Source organism: Falco rusticolus, chromosome 4 (genome assembly GCF_015220075.1).
Source record: "Falco rusticolus isolate bFalRus1 chromosome 4, bFalRus1.pri, whole genome shotgun sequence".
Classification (NCBI taxonomy): Eukaryota; Metazoa; Chordata; class Aves; order Falconiformes; family Falconidae; genus Falco; species Falco rusticolus.
In genome coordinates, this window is record NC_051190.1 from 8,933,967 (window position 1) to 8,952,891 (window position 18,925).

Sequence of the window (18,925 nt, forward strand, 5' to 3'; positions counted from 1 at the left end):
TCCTCTGTATATAACAACATCCTAGAGATCACATGGCATGCTGTTACCCCTTTTTGTTGTTTTCTTCTTCCCTCTCTTATTTTTAACCTGTAAGCAAGTTTTAAATGCCAAGTATGTTTTTAAAAATGCCTTTTTCTCCACAAAATGTTTTGAATTAAGTGACAGGGTAAGTCAGGTATATAGATAGACTTCTCATCACCCAACTTCAGCTAAGTTGTGTTTTTTTCAGACGTGATAAATCCTTGGGAAACTTAGCTAGTATGAAGGATAATGATGTTTCTGTTCAGAATTTATAAAATAGGTCATTTTAAAGGCCTTTGTAAAATGGGTCTTTTTTTCTTAAAAAAAAAAAAGAAAGAAACAGAAAAAAAAACTCTTTCAGAGGGCATTTTATTAATGAGAATTACAATACTGGAAAATCTGGTCTAGATTAGCAAAGAAGAGTAACAGTGTATCCAAATGGAACTGGTTGGATAATTAAATTCCTTTAATAGGTACTGAAATTTAAACCTCTTGATCCCTCTGACGTAAGCGTAACTCTTAAAAGTCATGGAACTTGATTCTAAAAGTGTAATGTGGGAGAGAAATATTGGGATGATGATTAAGGATTTCAGATACCCTGGGAGGAAATTTATTTAGGAGTAAAACAATAGGCATTTTAAAACAGGGGGGAGGGGGGGGGAGAAGGAAAAAAAAACCCCAAAAACCAACAGCCACCCCCAAAGCTGTAGCTATGGAATATAAACTTTAATAAAGCCCTGTTTATATTCGTGTGCAGTTTATAGCAGCAATAATGAAGCAATTTAACTGGGAAAACCTAATGGCAATTAAAGGACATTGAAGATCAAAATCTTTAGGAAATATCGTGTTTTCACTATTATTATATTCTTTTTCACCTGTTCATTATTATCTTACCTGTTTTGACTGTATGTTCTTCTCTATGTCTCTTTTGGTTTTCTATTTTCATGCTGAGAATCGCCAAAGGCCTTCATACTATTGTTTCTTTTCTCAGTGATAGAATGGGTTTTTTTCAATATTGATTCCAATTTATGTAGCATCTTCAGTGTATATTATTTGCCTTTTCAAGACTTAGTAACAAGGAAAATTGCTTGCTGAGATTGAATACAACTGTTAGATAGCATGGCAGCCATTTCGTATGAGCCTCCTGCTAAGTAGGAAGGAAAATGTTTTGGTAAGATTGGCATAAATGATGATGTTCTGACAGTTGTAATGCCAAACTATACCTACTTTTCCTTTGTACTAACCAAAGTTATCTGCACGCTTTTAAATGTGCTTTCCGTTTTGCCATCCCCTAAGATGCTGAAGGATGAACTTTCTGGGTCAAGCACATGCATTAGTAGGGAGGATAACAAATTTGTAACAACAGTTGGAATGCCTGTGGGCAAGTATAAAGAAAAAATACTGTATAAAAGTAGACTATTAACCCTAAAGTCCAGGCCACATTTAAATGTGGATATCTTTTCGTCTTCAGTGTTTGTATGTACTTCTGCTTCATCACAACTAAGTGATGCTAAAGTATAAAGGTAATATGTATTATCATTTAATCCCTTTTTATCCAAAGTGACTTTTATTTCAATACTCTTTATTTAGGTATGATCTCAGAAGTTCCCGACCCAGTTGATCTTCCTCTGTCCATAAGGCTATAGCTGTCTTGGTCAAAAAGGGTGTATTTTGGTTGTCTTTATTTCCGTTTATTCCCTTCTGGACTGTTATTTTGGAACATAATGGCAGGGCTGACCTTGGTTACTTGTGTTTTGACTGCAACTTTTTATCCTTTTCCCTTTTCAAAATGACAGCACATTGCTCAGTGTCCATTTTCTCTCCAGCTCTGTGTTTCAACAGAGTTAGGATAGATGGGTTCAAAGAACAGTACTACTGGCTTCTCTGTTTCTTAAAGTTCTCATTGCAAGAAGTAGGCTAACTGCTTTTAGAAGCTGAAGTTATGCATCCTGTGCCTAGTTTAGTGAACTAATAATTTCCATACCTCTGTTTTTCAGTGTCAGTAAGATAGGTTTTCATTAGTTATGCTACAGGCTTCCTTTCTATAAACCCTTTAGAAAGAAGAAAGAGCAATGAGCCCTCTCTGTAATTTGTAGTTCATGATGACTTGGAGATGTCATGTTCCAAACATAGGCACTAAGGGAACATTTGTATTGCGTGCAACTGAAAGAGCTGTAATACAGGCTTTTCCTCGGCAGCTAAACCTTTTGTTTACATCACTATATGCCATCAGCTGTTCATACTTTTACATATGGTTGCTTTCTTAGCTTTGAAGTTAAGGGATACCTATTTTAGAAGAGCAGTTCTGCAGACTTTCTTAAATTGAAAATGTGAAAGCAGTTTTGAGAAAGCAGTAGACACCAATTTAGCTGAAGGAGTTGCATAATGCCCGACTGTAATTTTTCTGAATGGAACTTGGCTGAACTCAGCCATGCACAACGTTTCTGTTGCATCATAGTACCGTGCAGATTTATAACGCTAAATTTATCTCCAGTCTTCGCTGAAGTGTTACAGTTTTGCTAAAGTATGTCTTGCAGCTTTAAATATTGCTAATTAAGGCTTTAGGCTTGGTTCTTCTACAATCTAAGGGAAATCTTTCATTGAACTCAGCAGAGGTAAGATGAAGTGTAATGTTTACCATTCCATCAACACACCATTAGAAATGCAAGTGTGAGTATGGTGCAATCTTTCTGTTTTTCTGAATAAGAATAGTATGAAAAGGTGAACAAAGCTGACCACTCATATTCAAAACTTTTTGGACATTTATTGACAGGTGATTGCACCTGTCAGACCCAGGTTTCTGATGGTTCTTGTGAGGCTAAACATGTGGGAAAAAAACCCACTTCTGATAGAGAATAGCTGTTTGATTGTTATTGCTATTAATGTAATATCTTCAAGATTGATAATCAGGGTAAATTAGGATGAAAAAAATCATTGTGGTGGATAAAAGCAAATCTTTCAATCAATGTGCTGCTTCTTCACAGAAGGTAAGAGACAACAAGAGAAAAGACTCAAGCAGGCAATGTTAACCTTTTGAAGGAAAACATTTATTAGTGGACTTCCTTAATTTCTAACAGTGTTGAGAACAAAGGTGTAAAAATTTGTAACTTAAAGTCATTATGTTCTGAAAAAAAAAATATTTGTTGTGTCATCTCTTTTTTCAGACCTTTAAGATTCAGACTTTCAAGTCTTTCTCTGGAGCCACAAATAAGAAACCACTTGCTTTTGATTGTGGTCACCTTCTATTACAGTTAGCATACACCCACCGCGTAACTTTAGAAAGTATACTCTTTGGGAGAATTAAAAAAAATTGCTACAGGCTATTGCTGCTATTTGTAGTTGTAGACTGAAAACTGATGAGGATATGCTTTGAAAAGATTCTTATTTTCTAACTTTTTTTAAAGAAGTAGGGCCAGTATTTTTTGAAAGAATGGCCCTTTGCTTCTGGGTAAAAGGTTTCCCATTCTCTCTTATGGTTTTAAAGGTCAAATCCTGCCATGTTTCTCTCACCTAAGATTGCTTCATGCAAGTTGGCATGCCTGGTCTCCAGATTGCACCCTAATCTATAACATATGATTGTAAGAATACTTAATTATTACTGCTTTCATTCATAAAATTCAAATCACTTTTCATAGAATGTGAAGCATCCTTCCTGCTATTTCACAAACAGGGAAATGGAGCACAAAAAATGAAGAATATTTGGTCACAGTTGCACAACAGGCAAACAGCAGAGCAAGGAGCAGACACTAAGCCTTCTAACTCCAGTTCAGGGCTTTAGCTGCTGGACCACCCTGTCTTCATAGGCTGATGTTCTCTGATGGAAGTTTCACAGAAATCTAGATGTCATGGGATAATGTCCTTATATATGATGACTAAAACAAGACCAATGTTGTCATTTAATAAAAGAGATCATTTTATAGATATAAGGCCAGTTAACACATTTTAAGCAATCGCAATGCTGATATTTCCTGTTTTTCAGAGATTAAGATGGGCTAAATGATGGAGGGTTTCCCATGGTGAAAGTACTGCTGTAAATATTTCTTCTGGTAATGTAATTAGGAAGTATTGGCTCCAGTTAATGTAACTTAAACAAAACATGTTGTCCTCGGCAAACTTGTTAAACAGGCATAGCCCTGTCTAAAAAGCAAACAGGGGCATATAGTGTTTCCATGGAAACTCAGTTAAAATGCTGATTTGTGGATATAATCATAATCAGTACCACAATCTAATCTGATTGAATTAAATGAAAAGGAGCCTTAGTTCTGAAGTGAGCACAGTACAAAACTATCTCTACAAATGCAGAAGTCATAGTCATCCATCCTTGATACATGCCTTAACAGCTGTAAAAATACGGCCTTTGGAAGGCTAATGTTCCTTGGAAGTCAGTAATATCTTTGCCTTTATATGAGAACAGAATTTCTGAAAATTCTTGCCAAAAATCCTTTTCTGAGTGGAGATTTGAAGATTTTTTGCATTCTCCAGAGCTCCATTCTGGAAGGTGCTAAGTATGCTTATCATATGCTGGGCATCCCTTAACTCTCACAGACTTCATGCAGCACTAGCAGTGCTCAACACTTCAGGCAGAAGCCTCAGGTGAATTTGTACCTATCTTGCAATTTAGTAGAAATAGAAGCTACTTACTATGATAAATCCTTAGTTTAATGGAATATCAAAACTTCCTTTCAGCAAACCTTCCTGATTTATTTCAAAGCTACTCCGTTAAAGAGGATTACAGTTGGTATCCATGACATTGATTTCCCTCAAAAATTATTAATTTATACTTCTAAATATGCTTTACTGCTGTATTGACAGTTGAATCCTACTAATTATTAGGATATAAATCGTAATACACCACTTGTTGAAGCATCTGGATAATGATTTATGTGATGCAAGTATAGTCCGTTTGTATTTCTATTGTGGAAATCATTTCAGCACTTACACTATTTCCAGCAGTTAATAACTCACGCAGAGAGGCTCACTTATGATTATAACTTGGCACACAGATCTCAGGCAACAATGACATTTTATTAAGGATTTTTAAAAATCTGTCAGTGCCTTTTAATTTTATCAGTCTCAACATTTTTTAAAAAAGCTTGCTTTGCTGTTTTCTTGGAGCATCCCTTCAAAACATTTATTAATTATGTATTTGGCCATACATTAATCAATAGATTGTTCTTTGTATTTTGTGGCATTAAGGAGGCCATTTCAACTTGTCTAATGAAGCAAATAAGCTCTTGGCTAATTTTCAGCAGTATGAAGACCTCTCTCAACTCATGAATATTCACAAGATCCAGACCTAAGCAAACATTTCTGCTGGAGAGTACGTAGGCTTATGTAGCAATTCTGAAGATGTCAATTTGTTATTTTTCCTGAAATGTGATAAGTAGACAAGTCAGATAGAAAGCTGTCATTCTACCGCTCAGTGCCTGACCTGCTGGATGCACATTAGCTATTTTCCAATATATACACTTGAACTTCTTCAGGTTAGATAAAGCAAAAGATAAATTATTTCCCCCAATATAGTTTATTCTGAATAGGCATAATTAAAATTTCTTGCCAGGGTTACGAAATGGTGATGATAAACTGTTCTCATGAAATGAAGTTAAGTAAATGTGAAAATGTTCAGATTATGGCCAGTGTTAATCCATGGTTTCAGAAAGTGAGTAAACTTTTCAAGTGAGATCTTTATATGTAATATAGTGAACACGTATTGAAAGATGATGCTTCTTTTCTTTTACCAGATACCAAGTAGGAGAATATGAAAAAGAAGAAAACATATTTCAGTATACTGGCAAAACTTTCATTGTTATTAATCTGAGATTACTTTCTGTTCCTGACATGGTTTAAATCTCTAGTTCAGGGTATTCCAAGAATGTTAGCTTATAGCTCAAATACCAGCTCCTATTTTTGTTGAGCAAATAGGCAGCTGTGTTTTCTTCTACACAGAGATTCAATAAAAATGCATTTTTGATCCAAAAATGAAAAAAAAAAGGCAAACAAAGCTGCTTTTGCAGCTAATACTTTTCATGGAAAAGTATAATTTCTGTATCTATTGCTATTACTATGTTTTAACCTTATTCAGTACTAGATGCAAACGTAAATCAGAAGGGCTGCAAATCTGCCACTGCTATTTTCTTTGTGTTTGCAACTACAGAATACTATGGAACTACTCAAGTCTGTTTCAAACACTTAAAAATGTGCATACTGAGTCTTTTGGGCACATACATTTTTTTATACCCTTCTAAAACTATAGGTTACCACTATGTGGTTAAACAGCAAAGAATGGTTAAATAAAGTAGAGATCTTAGAAAAACAAAACCATGAAAGCTATTCTGGAACATTACAGGAAATATTTGACTTATAAAACATCCAGTAGGTATGGTATTGAAAAGTTGGAGAGTTGTATTCATGATGACATATTTCTGATGTATTATTTGACTTCAAACAGCATATTTTTAGTAACTCAAAGTAATTTGCTAATCAAAGTATAGCACAAACAGTTTGATGAGAATGACACTATTATTATAACTCAATAAGAGATCCAAGGCTTATTTTCAAATGCTGTGATTTAATAAAATGTTGGTGTTTTCTCACTCGGTGTTCTAAGTCTGGTTTTGACGAATGAGATTTCATATATTCACAGGCCTTGTATGCAGCAAGTGCCGTGATGATAACCGGATAGAGCAAGCAGCTGGTAGTCAGCGTGTTCTGGAGACAGGAAGAGTTGAATTCTCCAAGTCTCTCCCCTCCATGCTAAGACTGACAGCAGTAGAACCTACATGTCTTGGCTTCTAGGGCAATGGTAGGATATAAAGCATTGAGCTGACATGGGAGAAACTGGACAGAGACATCATGAGCTCGTTTTGCAGTGGATGCCGTAACACTTATCTTTAATGTCTTATCCAAAGTATTCTGTCCATAGCAGTAGGACAACTTGCAGCCATTCTGATGTGATAGGATTTCAGTTTGGGAGGTATAAATGTTTTAGGAAATAAGAGCAATAGAACTTTTTCCCATTTCTGAAATCAGCCTTTCTCACAATGCTGAGATATGTAGATACAGCCTTTTTTTTTTTTTTTTTTTTTTTTTTTTTTTCAACACGATTAGGTAGTAGCCAGTGTCAAGTCTGAAAAAAAGAAAATACTATCAAAGTTTGAACATATGTGTTTCAGTTACAAGTGGAAGCAGAAAGCCTGACATCTCCTAAGAGAATCTGGTCACAGTCTTCAGGAGTCTGGGTCAGTATCCTAATTTCTGGGTGTTCATCTGAACTTTGAGCCTCTTACGGTTCATTAATCGCAAACTTGAAACCACAGCCTTTTGGCTGAGATGTGAAAGGTATACTGGCTAAGCTACTCTAAACTAGGACCTCAGCTGTAAGAAGTAAAGCTTTTTTGAGAACTTGACAAGTCATGGATCCTCCCTTAAGATTTACAAATGTGCTTACAAATATATGCTGTTCTTACTTTTTGTTTCAGTCATGGGATGTTCTTCAATATTGCCAAAAAAAAAAAAAAAAAAAAAAAAAAAAGAGCTAGAAAACCCTATAAAACTAAAAATTGGTTAGGGACTTATTAAAATACCATCACTGCTTCATTATTTTAGTGTCACTGTGGTCAGATTTCAGTCTTCACGTGCTTCCTGTACCATCAGAATTCGTCAGAGTAGTGGCCATGCAGGGAGATGTTGGAAGAAAGCTGAAAGCTCGTAGGAACTCCTTATAAAAATTCTGCCACCAGCACAGTTTTCTTTATGATGGGGCTTGCCTTCTCTCTCCATGCTACTGAAGCATTCCTGAGGCTAATAAAAATACTATCCAACCCACTCTTTCTCCTATTCTCTGCTCCTTTCCTTTCCAGCTGTCAGTAGGTGTCAGGTATTTTCTAAAAGTCACAGGGAGGATACTGCAGACACCAGACAGGGCTTAACTGTGCCCCGCTTCATCCCCTTCAAATTGTGCAGTCTAAACCACTATTTTATACTATCAATGTACTCCTTGTGTTTCTCAGGAAAAAGGTATATATCTTTCCAGCAAAGTGCACTTAGTGTAATTTTGCATGCCAAGTGGTTATCTCCCTCCAGGCTTATGGGAGGTTTCTTTTTCTTGGGGTTTTTTTGTGGGTCTTTTTTGTAATTACAAATGTATTCCCAAGTAGCTCCCTTGGGCTGTGCTCCTGGTACACAAAGTTTATCACAGGGTAAATGAGGAGGTTTCTGTGGGAAACCTTTGTTAGAGTGTTGGCAGCACATCAGCTACTATCCTGTAGTTTGAAATACAGCATAACTGTCTGAATGATAATTTACAGATAACCTGTTTCCCTCCAAGCTCCTCGGTGAAGCCTCCTGAAAAGGCAATGGACTTTCAGTCAACAGTATCTATATTTTTTTATGCTTTCACTCAATTTATATCCTTTTTGTGTTTCCTCCTGCTCCTGCTGCTACTTCATTAGTCCTCCAGAAGGAAGATACATGTCAGGGAGTCAAAGGGAGTCTGGTTTATGATGATGTTCACAGACTGCCCTCTGCAATTCAGTTTGTCAGGGGTTGGCTGCAAACCAAGCCCTTCAACTATCCCTGGTGGTTTGAGTTTGGATGAACTTCGGCCTCCCAGCAATCATCATCCTGCTCCCCTTTCAGCCTGGCCTCACATCAAGTTCCCAATATCTCCTCCCTTTCTGCTTGAACTTGGCCTCCAGGAAATACCAGTTGCCACTGCCTTCCCTGTATCTTGGGAGTTTCCAGCCAGACAACTACTTCCACCACTAATTGTAAAAATATTCTGGAAGAAAATAGCAGGTTTGGTGTCCATGAGTAAAGAAGCAGAACTTCAGCTTTCCTCTGTCCATTTAAGAATTCACTCATTTACATGTTGCATCCTGATAGCTCTAATGAAGGAAGTTATTCTTTGTCTTGCTAAAATCTGATGACATATCATGACATATGAGAACTGTCTTTTATAACTGATAATTATACAGGACTTACAAATGTATGTACAGTCATTCCACTTATTTGATGATAAAAAGATAAAGGTAAGATACCAGTAATAATGCAGGATTTTTTTCTTGAATACTGTTTATAATCTAAAACTGTGATAATTTGCACTTTGAAATTCTTTTGTACTTTACATAGTACCTAGATTAATAAAAGACTTTGTTTTGGATAAATCAATCTCTAAATGTTAGTGAGGCAGTAGCTCAAATTTACGTGGAAAAGGTAAGTGCAAATTTACATGGATTTTTAATCCATTTAATATTAAAATAATTGTAAAATATCAAAATCTTCTAAGGGTACTTAAATATGCAATAGACACATTGTGGGGTTAGGCAACAAGGTTTCATGTCAGTGAAGCCACAAGAAAAGTTGTAAAGAACATTAGAAATCTTCACCAAGTTAAATAAAAAAAATTAAAAACAAAAGAACAAAACAACACATTGCAGAGGACAGTTTGTGAATAATAGTAGTATCTTATCCAAATGCATAACTGATATCATATTTTTGCTGGGGTGGGAACTATGCTTTATTATAAGAAAACCACAAGAAAGTGCACAACTACTCAGCAGTTTGGCCTGCCTTTTCGTCAGTGTTACTCTTTTATCACAGACTACTTACACCAGTTCGTTATGAAGATGGCTGGTATCACCACCAAGTATTGAGGTTGCCCAACACTTCCAATTACAAGCTCGTGTTTTCAGCATATTAAAAATTAGCTGGACTTAAACTGTTAGGCTAATTTTCTTTTTGTGTTGGGTGTCTGAATCAAGTTCCAACATTCTGGATAGTAAAACTAACATTTTTTGTATGTTAAAACAAAATTCTGGGGAACTTCTGTTTGAAGAGAGGAACTGAAGAAAATGGGCTGGGGTGAGAAGAAGAAGGTATGGGTAGAATTGAAAAGGTCAGAGATCAAGAAGGAAACTGAATGAGGTGTGAAGTTTGGAAGGGTGAAACTGCATTTTACTGTGCGAGTAAATTGAAACTGGGATTATAAGTAGTCTGGGAAGTGCACATTTGATGAATCCTCATTCGTACTTTTTATATATCCTGCATGTGATGAAAGAATGACTATCACTGGGAATACAGCAATGTTGGATGATACTGGAGCATAAGTATATTACTGTAAGAGAGTGCCTTTTGGAATACCTCTAATTTATTAGCTAAGACTTCTTGGAATTGAAGGGGAAAAAAATGTACATTTTCTTTGTAATTACAGTACATAACACGTGTTTTATAAGTATTTTTAATGGCATCATCTTTGGTGGTAGGAGTCTGCCATTAATCTCTACTAAAGGTACTTTTCGACATGGTGTTTATTTCTCAATATTATGTGTTGGGGTGTAATAATGTCTCATTCTTTGGCTGAGCTAAAAACATTTTGAACTGAAAAAGATTTAGAGTATAAACAAAAGAAGTGCAATCAACTTTTAAAAAGAGGTTAAAAGTGTTCTGGAATATTTCACGTCTAATTATTAGATATTTTAAAAGATAGTAATAAGAGGTAATATGAGTAGGCATAAAGAAGGGAATCTTAAGGAGCCTTAGCTTAATACACAAAGGCGATATAGATTAAAAAAAAATTCTGCTGCAGATCTGTTTCTAAGATTTCTTGCTTGGAAGCCAAGTTAAACCTCATTTAAGATAACTCCATCAGAACTAAGAGGCCCAAATGTTCTCAAAATGTTGACCATCTTTTATGTAAAAGAAAGAATCTTAGTCCATACTGTGTTCTGTGGGAAAAAGGAATGGAGACCTTAAAATATTTTTCTAACCTTGGTGATCTAGTGCTTTTATATAGTGTAACATTCTATAGATATTTCGCAGAATGGAAAACCCTTTAGCTTTTACTACTTTTTCCTTAATTATGTATTTGAAATCCCTCTGCCAAGTTTATAGGGAGATTCAGCTCCTCTCTTGCCTGAAATAAATCAGCCTAATCTATTTTCCTCTCTTATTTTAAGTAAGAGATTATTCTTTTTACTTAGAGACTAAGAGCTCTTGTAATTCTGCGCACAGAAGTGATTTGTTGGGGAAGCCTTTACTTATCTTTCTGTCCATTTGCTTAATCATGGAGATCTTGCAATGAATACAAGCAGTCCTGATCTATTCTGAGTAATTATTTGTTTTCCTTCGTGTTTCCTTGATAATAAGCAGCCCTGAGCTCTGTAGCGTTGAGCATTTCCCAGTACTACTATCCTGAAAACATCCCAGTAAATTTGTGAAACATTACCCTTAGCCATGAAATCAATACATCAGGAAAGTACTTATTTAACAATAATTATCACTGAGCCAAGAATTTAAATTTGTAATTCTCAACCATCTGTTATTTCATAGGATATGCACTACAGAATAGCAGCCACTTCACTAGACAAAGGAAAGAAATCTCAGGGAATTAGTAACTGTTTTCCATAGGCAGCGTTAGAGGTATGTATTGGAATCACCAAAGTAAATTTGTTAATGTGGTTGGAAAAAAAATAAATTGGATTTGCAATGTTCATTTGAAATGATGATACATTTTGTGTTACATGGAGGAAAAAGCTTGAATACCCCTCCATCAGCTCGCGTTAGCTGATCTCTTGCATACCCCTAGCTGCAGCCAGCCCTTCCCACTGGCATTCCAAAGGAAAGGCAGCAGTGAAGACAAAACCTTTCCCCCTCATCCTTACTCATTTTTTCCTGGCTGAGGAAAGGTAATTTGTATCCCTTGGCCATTTTGACTGAACCAAGCCTACAAATGATACTTTAAAATGTATATATCATGTTAGGTTCAATTATAGTTTTTGTTGTTTGTGTTTTGTTTTTTAATTAGAATTCTGGATGTTATCTGCATACCTTGCTGAACAATATTTAAAAAATTTCAGTGCAATTACACCTTTTTTTTTTTTTTTTTTCCCCCTTCTTTAACCTCTGTGGTAGCTGCTATACCTAGGAGGCTAAGCAAGGAATGGGTGACATGTGAGAGGTAATTCTGAAGTTTCCCTTTTCCCCCACACACAGCTAGTCTGTAAAACATACATTTAAATGTAAAGTAGCTTGGAGCACAGATATTTCATTCTGAAGTTCTGAAATGCTGGAGGACTAAGGATTGCTCAGATGAATGTGTTGGCTCTAAAACCTTTTGAAGTACATTTGAATAGTTCTTAAGGCATTAAATGACCCAACCAAGTAATATCCTGTGCTAGTTACAATGTTCTCAAAAAGCTCAGGGAAAAAAAGCCTGTAAAAATGCTTTAGTATCACATCTGGTTGAAAAGAAAATTATTTTCCCATACATTAACACTGTTAATGCTTCTGAATGGAGACGCATTCAAATAATTATTAGCTGAATTGTAGGACACATTCATAATTGTCATTTATTACATATTACATACGATATAGAATATTTAGAAGTTACTCATTCAGTGACAGAGAAGTTCCTATCTGGAATTGCGCAAAGGAATAAAACGTAAAGTAACTAACATGATGAGATCAGAATCTCTTATTAAGATGCATCTCTTCAACAAAAAGGTCTATTGCTGCTTTCACCATGCCACGTTTGTGGGAACTCTGTGTTGGTACATATCAGAGAACCATTTAGGTTTGAAAAGACCCTTGAGATCCTCAAGTCCAACCATAGATTTCATCCAGTCACCATGTAGCACTTCATTATTTAATACCAAGTAAGAGGATTACGAAACTCTAATTGAGGAAATACTTCACAAGGGAAATACGTAATCTGTTGTGTATTATGCTTAAAATGTTGCCTCATAACATTGTATTACCTTGACCAGAGCAGACTGTTTTAAGACACATTTCTGTTTTACCTCCTTCAATGGTATTATACCTCAAAAATCAGTGATACAGACCTTTTAGAAGTTAGGTAGAGAAATAAACTGAAACTTTTATAAACAATTCAGATCAACTAAATTGATAATGCCTGGGCCTTCCATTTCTATACAAACTACACCACTGCTGAAATCCTGGGAACCTGCTCAAGTGGGAACAAGCCCAGTGTTTCTCACTATCTTTTAATTTCTTTCACAGTCTGTCCGAGAAGACATCAAAACTAATAGAACTAATGCTATATAAAAAAAAGGCCTGTAGCTGCCTGCCTCCTCTCATCTTCCTGAAGAGGGGGATGCTCTATGTTTCATAAAAATTAGCCCCAGTATTTCAGTTGTCTTTGTGTTACACCATTCTGTTGTGCAACCCATTAGAACATGCACATGGAATCTTTTACAGATGAGCTTTGTCATAATTATCTTGTTACTGTTTCAGATTCTCTCTCATGGTAAGTAATTTATACTGGACACTAGAAACCCTTCAGTACATGCTCATATTTAAGGAAGATTATAGGCTGTGTATTTAGCACTTGTCTACAAAACATTTACACTTAAATCATAGAATCGTAACACAATTTAGATTGGGAGGGATCTCCTGAGGTCGTCTAGTCCAACCTCCTGCCAAATTTGTATATACATTCAACTACATTATGAGGGAACAGAGTTTTAGTTGTTCCTTGTTGTTAATTATACTTTCATTAATAGTTTACAAGAAATAATGTTTAATCAAAAGTTGCTTTGCCAGGCATTTTAAAATTTGCCAGCCACAGCAGATCAAATAATATCTAAATTATAGAGACTTGTTACTGACACGTAATGGAATATTTTGTATTTTAGTATCACTGTTATTGATCTGTACTGGTATTTTGTAGTTTAGATGTACTAGATGTCTTAGATATATGTTAAATATGTTGGATATATAAGTACAAATGGATGAACTTCCATAAATGTAGTGGAGTAGATCTTTGTCTTCATCCTTTAAAGCTTAATAAATGTTTCTTACAGGTTTAAACCTTACACTAATGTTTGATAACATCTTTGTTCTTTTATGTCATCAGCATAATGAACTTGATAATTATCTCAATTTTGGCAACCGTTTCTCTGCTCTGCGTGGCGGTGTCTCTAGTAAGGGTGTGAGCTCCAAAGGGTCAACCTTCTCAGGACCTTAAATGAAAAATATCTAACTACAGTCCACTCATCTGTGCCTGTTAAGAGCAGTAGTATTTGTAACTAACAGAACAAGTCTTTGGAGAGCACAGATCTGTGTTTTGCTCTAAACCCTGCTGTTGTGACTCTCCACATGAGATCTTGGTGGGAACTCTGGTGTTCATTTCCTATATGCATCATCTTCTGCAAGAAAATAAGAATACTGAAATTTACCCATATTTAGGGTGTATTTAAAATTCTTTTGTTGAGAGGTACTCTATAGTAAATACAGGTGGTTGAAATCATTAGTGTTTATGAATGAGCAAGAAACAGAATTTGTATGGTACCTGAGAGTCGAGAGGTGGAGACAAGCATTTTGGAGGGTTTATAGAAACAGTTAAACAGATTAGGAACCTCCTTGGTACAGAACCTTGTAAAGCAGTAGGCATTAATAGCGATTCTGTCTAAACACTTCTGAAAATCTGCATCTTTAAAAATCTAAACAGTTTTTAAAATCAGTTTTTTCAGGAGCTCAGCCATTCAAAACAGATTAGCCAGAAGATGCTGTTATAAAATAATTTAGGTGAAGGTCCATGGGTCTATATATTTTAATTCTTTTGTTCCCCAGAGAAAAATGCCTACTGGCTTACAGCTCTGACTCAGCTAAGAAGTGAGGTTGACTCCATTAGGTCCTGTCAGGTTACCTTTAAACTGAGAGCCCAGAAACATTTAAAGATTCGCAACACAGTTTTATGGATTTACATTTTTCCAATGCAGAGTAAAGACACCAATTTCTTGCCCATATCTAAGTTTCCCTTAGATACCATCTTTCATTGCTCAGAAAGCTTGTTCATTCTGTATCTGTTGGAAAAGCAGTCTGATCCTCCATGATCAGAAAACTATTTATTCCATCTGAAGTCTGCAAAAGTTTATATTCTTTGCAGGTTGGAGTCTTAGACTCTTAAAGTCAAAGCAAGGTTCAGCAAAGTCCCTATTTGTGTATCTTGATGTCAAGTGTGTGGCTTGATTCAGGGAATTCAACAGGAACGTTCACATGCAGAAAACAAGCATAAACTTTGCTTGCTGAAATCAAGAAGACTTTTACTGATATAAGTAGTGTTACGTTAGTTCTTGCGTGCTTAAATGGACTGGGAGAAATGTGGTATGAGATGGACATTCCAAATGCTGATATAGCATCCAGAAGCAAAATTATTTTATTCTGGGAAGCTCCTGAAAATGTGTGTGGTTTTCTTACATCTCAGAAAAAGCAGGTAGGACGTGCAGATCACCTGCATGCTAGAAAGGAACCTAAAGGCAAACAGCAGATGAAGAAACCATATGCTGCATAGCTGTCAGACAGCATCTTCTCATTGACCATAAAATAAATTACTAGATAATAAAATATAGCTGGAGAGCGTCTCCTCTAGAGTTTATTCAAAAGGAGAACTGGATTTGTCTACTTACTGTCTTAAGCAAAAATAATCCATGAGTTACAGAAGGCAGAAAACTATTTATAACCTGCTTTAATAAGAAAATCCCTTATGTAATTTCACATCCCATTGTATCAGTTCATTACAGATTTCATTTCACATACTTTTTCCTACCTGTTAACCCAAAATAAAATATATGCGTGACATCAGCATGTGTGTGTTCGCAAAAGTACCAATAATCTAGATGTAAATATGTTTTTAAATGATCCCTGCTGTGGATCCTAGAGGAAGAATGAATAAATTAATTTTTCTTCACTTTTCCAAAACAACTAATTTTTTAAAAAGTTTTGTTTGTTTTTAAGCAAAACATTGGAGCAATGAATTTGCTAGAAATTAGCTTTTCAGACTTTCAAGGCTTTAAAAATTAGCTTTTGTGCAGAGAATAGTATAGTGAGGTTATAGATGAGTCGTTTGGGTGGAGTTCGTTCTTTTTACCCTAGCAATTACGTATCCTCTAAGCTGACAGGAAGGAGCTGTAGGGCATTTAACTAGAACCCATTGATAAGCTGTATTGAGCAGCTAGAGTATCACTTGGTACAGGGACAGCACTGAAACACCTTTGCAGAGAAGCCTGGCACAAGGTGTGCTGTGAGTGAGTGGCAGCATAACAGATATGGTCCAGGGATGCAGCAACAGCTGGTAAGAACAACCAAAGCAGATGTCTTTAGCCCCTCTGTCCCTATCTTCCTGCCATATTCTTCATTACATATTTTAAATAAAAGGAAGCTAGTTCAGAAATTTTCAGCACAGGTAGACAGATACGTTATCATTCCTTTAGTTTAGGCAGGTGAAACCAGAAAAATCAACTGCCTTGGGAGCTTAAGCAAACAGCAGTGCATTATCTTGCTGTTAAACAGAAATGGTGTAGCTATGGGTCTGAAAGGAACATCAGACCAGGCTGGAAGAAAGGTTCACTGACAAACATAATCTCATCTGAGGTTATGAGAAATATATAACTTACACCAGTAGTGTCTTGAATCACAATTAAAAAAAATTACATATTATTATTAGTATACTTTAAGAAAAAAATGAAAACCAGTAATGTTTGTCATGTACTTTCATTTGACATAATTGCACATAATGCTCTTAAATTCATTTTTTAAAGAAGATTTTAATGTTTGAAATAGGCTTCTTATGTTCCACTGATTTTTTTATGGGTTAAGGGATTGAAAAACAAATGATCACTTGAAATGTTAACCAACATTTTCATGGTGTTTCAACACATCTTCAGGTATTTCAGCACAAAACGCATAGTGTGTATTCCTACAGCTGTTAAACTGGTATAAGCAAAATATAAATTTGAGGTAGATGTGAACATAAATGTGTTCAGTTTGTGGTTCTTTTATGTTAATTATGGGGACATGTGTAGTTTGAATGATGTTTGCCTGGTGCATTCTTCACATTATATTAGCAATGTCTTCATGTTTAACCAAAATGTAAATGGTTTAAAATATGACTGTGTGCTCTCTTCAGTTCAAGTAGTTGTGGTTTTTGTTTTTTTTTTTTTAGGGCTTACTTTCCCTTTTTATTGTAAGACTGTTTTTCCTTCTGATTAATTTACAATCATTATTGTCAAGAGATAAAACACACTGGGTTTTGGTTTGTTTGTTATTTATGTCTTTCCCAGCTGTAGGTATCCAGATGAAACTTGATTTTTTCCAGCGGAAATTTTGGACTGCAAGCAGACAGGTATATTTTAAATTGACATTTTCTGTGTCATTGAATTCACTTTCTAACTGTGCAGATGATGATCTGCAATTTTTTTGTTGCAAACAAAACAATTGAAAAGAAAGAACATATTTGAAATACATAGTGGCTAGTTCTTCTGATTTACATTTCAATTCTTTATTACAAAAAAGCCAATTCAGTGGTCAAAACCTGTTGCTTATTCCTATATTCATGGAAACGGGTAGAAAGGTTAGTAATTTTAGGCCCCTGTGCATAAGGGGTTAATTTGTTGGCCTGTCACGATGATTTTCTCCCTCAGAAAAATTAGATACACTAAAAAAATTGTGATATTTATTTGTTTTCAGTGACAGCAGAATTAGGCCTTGCAGCTTGCTTAGGATCTATCTACTAACATTGAGCAACTGAAGTTTTGCATAGGTTAACTGGCTAAACTGGATTACTGAATCATGGTTGGTATTTGTAGTCTTTAACAAACTATACCTAAAATGTCAGGATATAGATTTTCTACTTACTGAAGAGGATAATTATCTTGCTACATATTAGGAGATGCCATCCATATTTTGAAAATAGATCGGAACTATACTGTTTCAGAAAATAAGTGCTAAAATGCAGGTCCTACCCCAACCCTGTTGGAAAATCATATAGTCTTGTCTGTGAACGGTCTCCGAGCTTCTGACACATGGAGGGGGAGATGGGGTTTAAAACGGTTGAAATTGTTAGAGTGTAAATGCACCCTTTCTCTGCAGACAGGAGCAGAACAGAACTGGTGAAAAGGTTTTAAACTTCTCTAGTCATTTTAAGAACAATTGCTGTCAGATAAAAATGTTATCAATATCAACTTCTTTATAATTGTGCTCATATGGGTTTTTAAAATGTCTTGTCTTGTAATAATCAAATGAGAAATTAAAATATTTTATTGATTTTTGATATCTCTAGTGTGCATCTCTCGATGGCCGATGTGCTATAAGTTGTGATGATGAAGTAAGTATTTAACAGGTATTTTTTCCATTTATACCTCTACTGCAGTAGAACATAGAGTCGATGAATTTAGTTTGAACATCTCATTGTACTTTATAAGGTCCTGGTGTAATTTGGAATCACCTTGTAAATATTATACTATTTAGATAGTGAGACTTTTTTTATGATTGCTTACAAACATCCATTTAATTACAAGGTTGACTTCAAATATGTGTTGTAGTAACTTGTGCTTTGTGAATCCAGTTTTGGAAATAATTTGAAGCTGTTTTAAGGCATTTTTTTACTATTTTATTGTTCATCTTAGAAGCTATTTTTTTATGTTTACAGTATATTTACACATGAATCCAGAGCTGAATCTGTGCAGGACTAATATATTGATGGCACTTCAGGAAGAAGAAAAAAAAAAAGTAGTAACCTTAGTTTAGCTTAATGAAGTAACTGAATAGCTTTTTATGTAGTTTAATTTCTTAGATAAAAATTTTGTTAGAAAAAGTTGTTAGATTTTTAATATTGTATGCATAGATGTTTGGAAAGCAGTTGACATCATACCATATGATGTTTTGGTTAAGCAACCAATGTATTGCAGGTTAAATGAGTTATAAAGTGGTTAGTAGAGCACAGACTGTATTGATATATGGGAAGGAATTAAACATGCAAGATTCTAGAAAATTAAAGTTGTGTTTGAGATATTGTATCATGTATAGTTAGTAATTTGGAGGAGAACAAAGCAATTACTGATAACGTCAATGTGTAATCTCTAAACTGAGTGAATGGTTTGAGGAGATC

At 35.3% G+C, this 18,925-nt stretch overlaps 1 protein-coding gene across 6 annotated transcripts in view; it reads left to right on the forward strand.

Moving 5' to 3' along the window:
• Positions 1-18,925, forward strand: part of CACNA2D3 (calcium voltage-gated channel auxiliary subunit alpha2delta 3) — a 467,821-nt gene that overhangs the window by 402,502 nt on the left and 46,394 nt on the right. For all 6 annotated transcript variants that reach the window (XR_005103980.1, XR_005103978.1, XR_005103979.1 and 3 more), the window contains 2 exons: positions 17,100-17,161; positions 18,098-18,142. Coding sequence is in view for 3 of the 6 variants with exons in the window: in XM_037385921.1 (XP_037241818.1) it covers positions 17,100-17,161; positions 18,098-18,142 (107 nt within the window). In the remaining 3 variants the exon portion in view is untranslated. The remainder of the gene's footprint in view (positions 1-17,099; positions 17,162-18,097; positions 18,143-18,925) is intronic.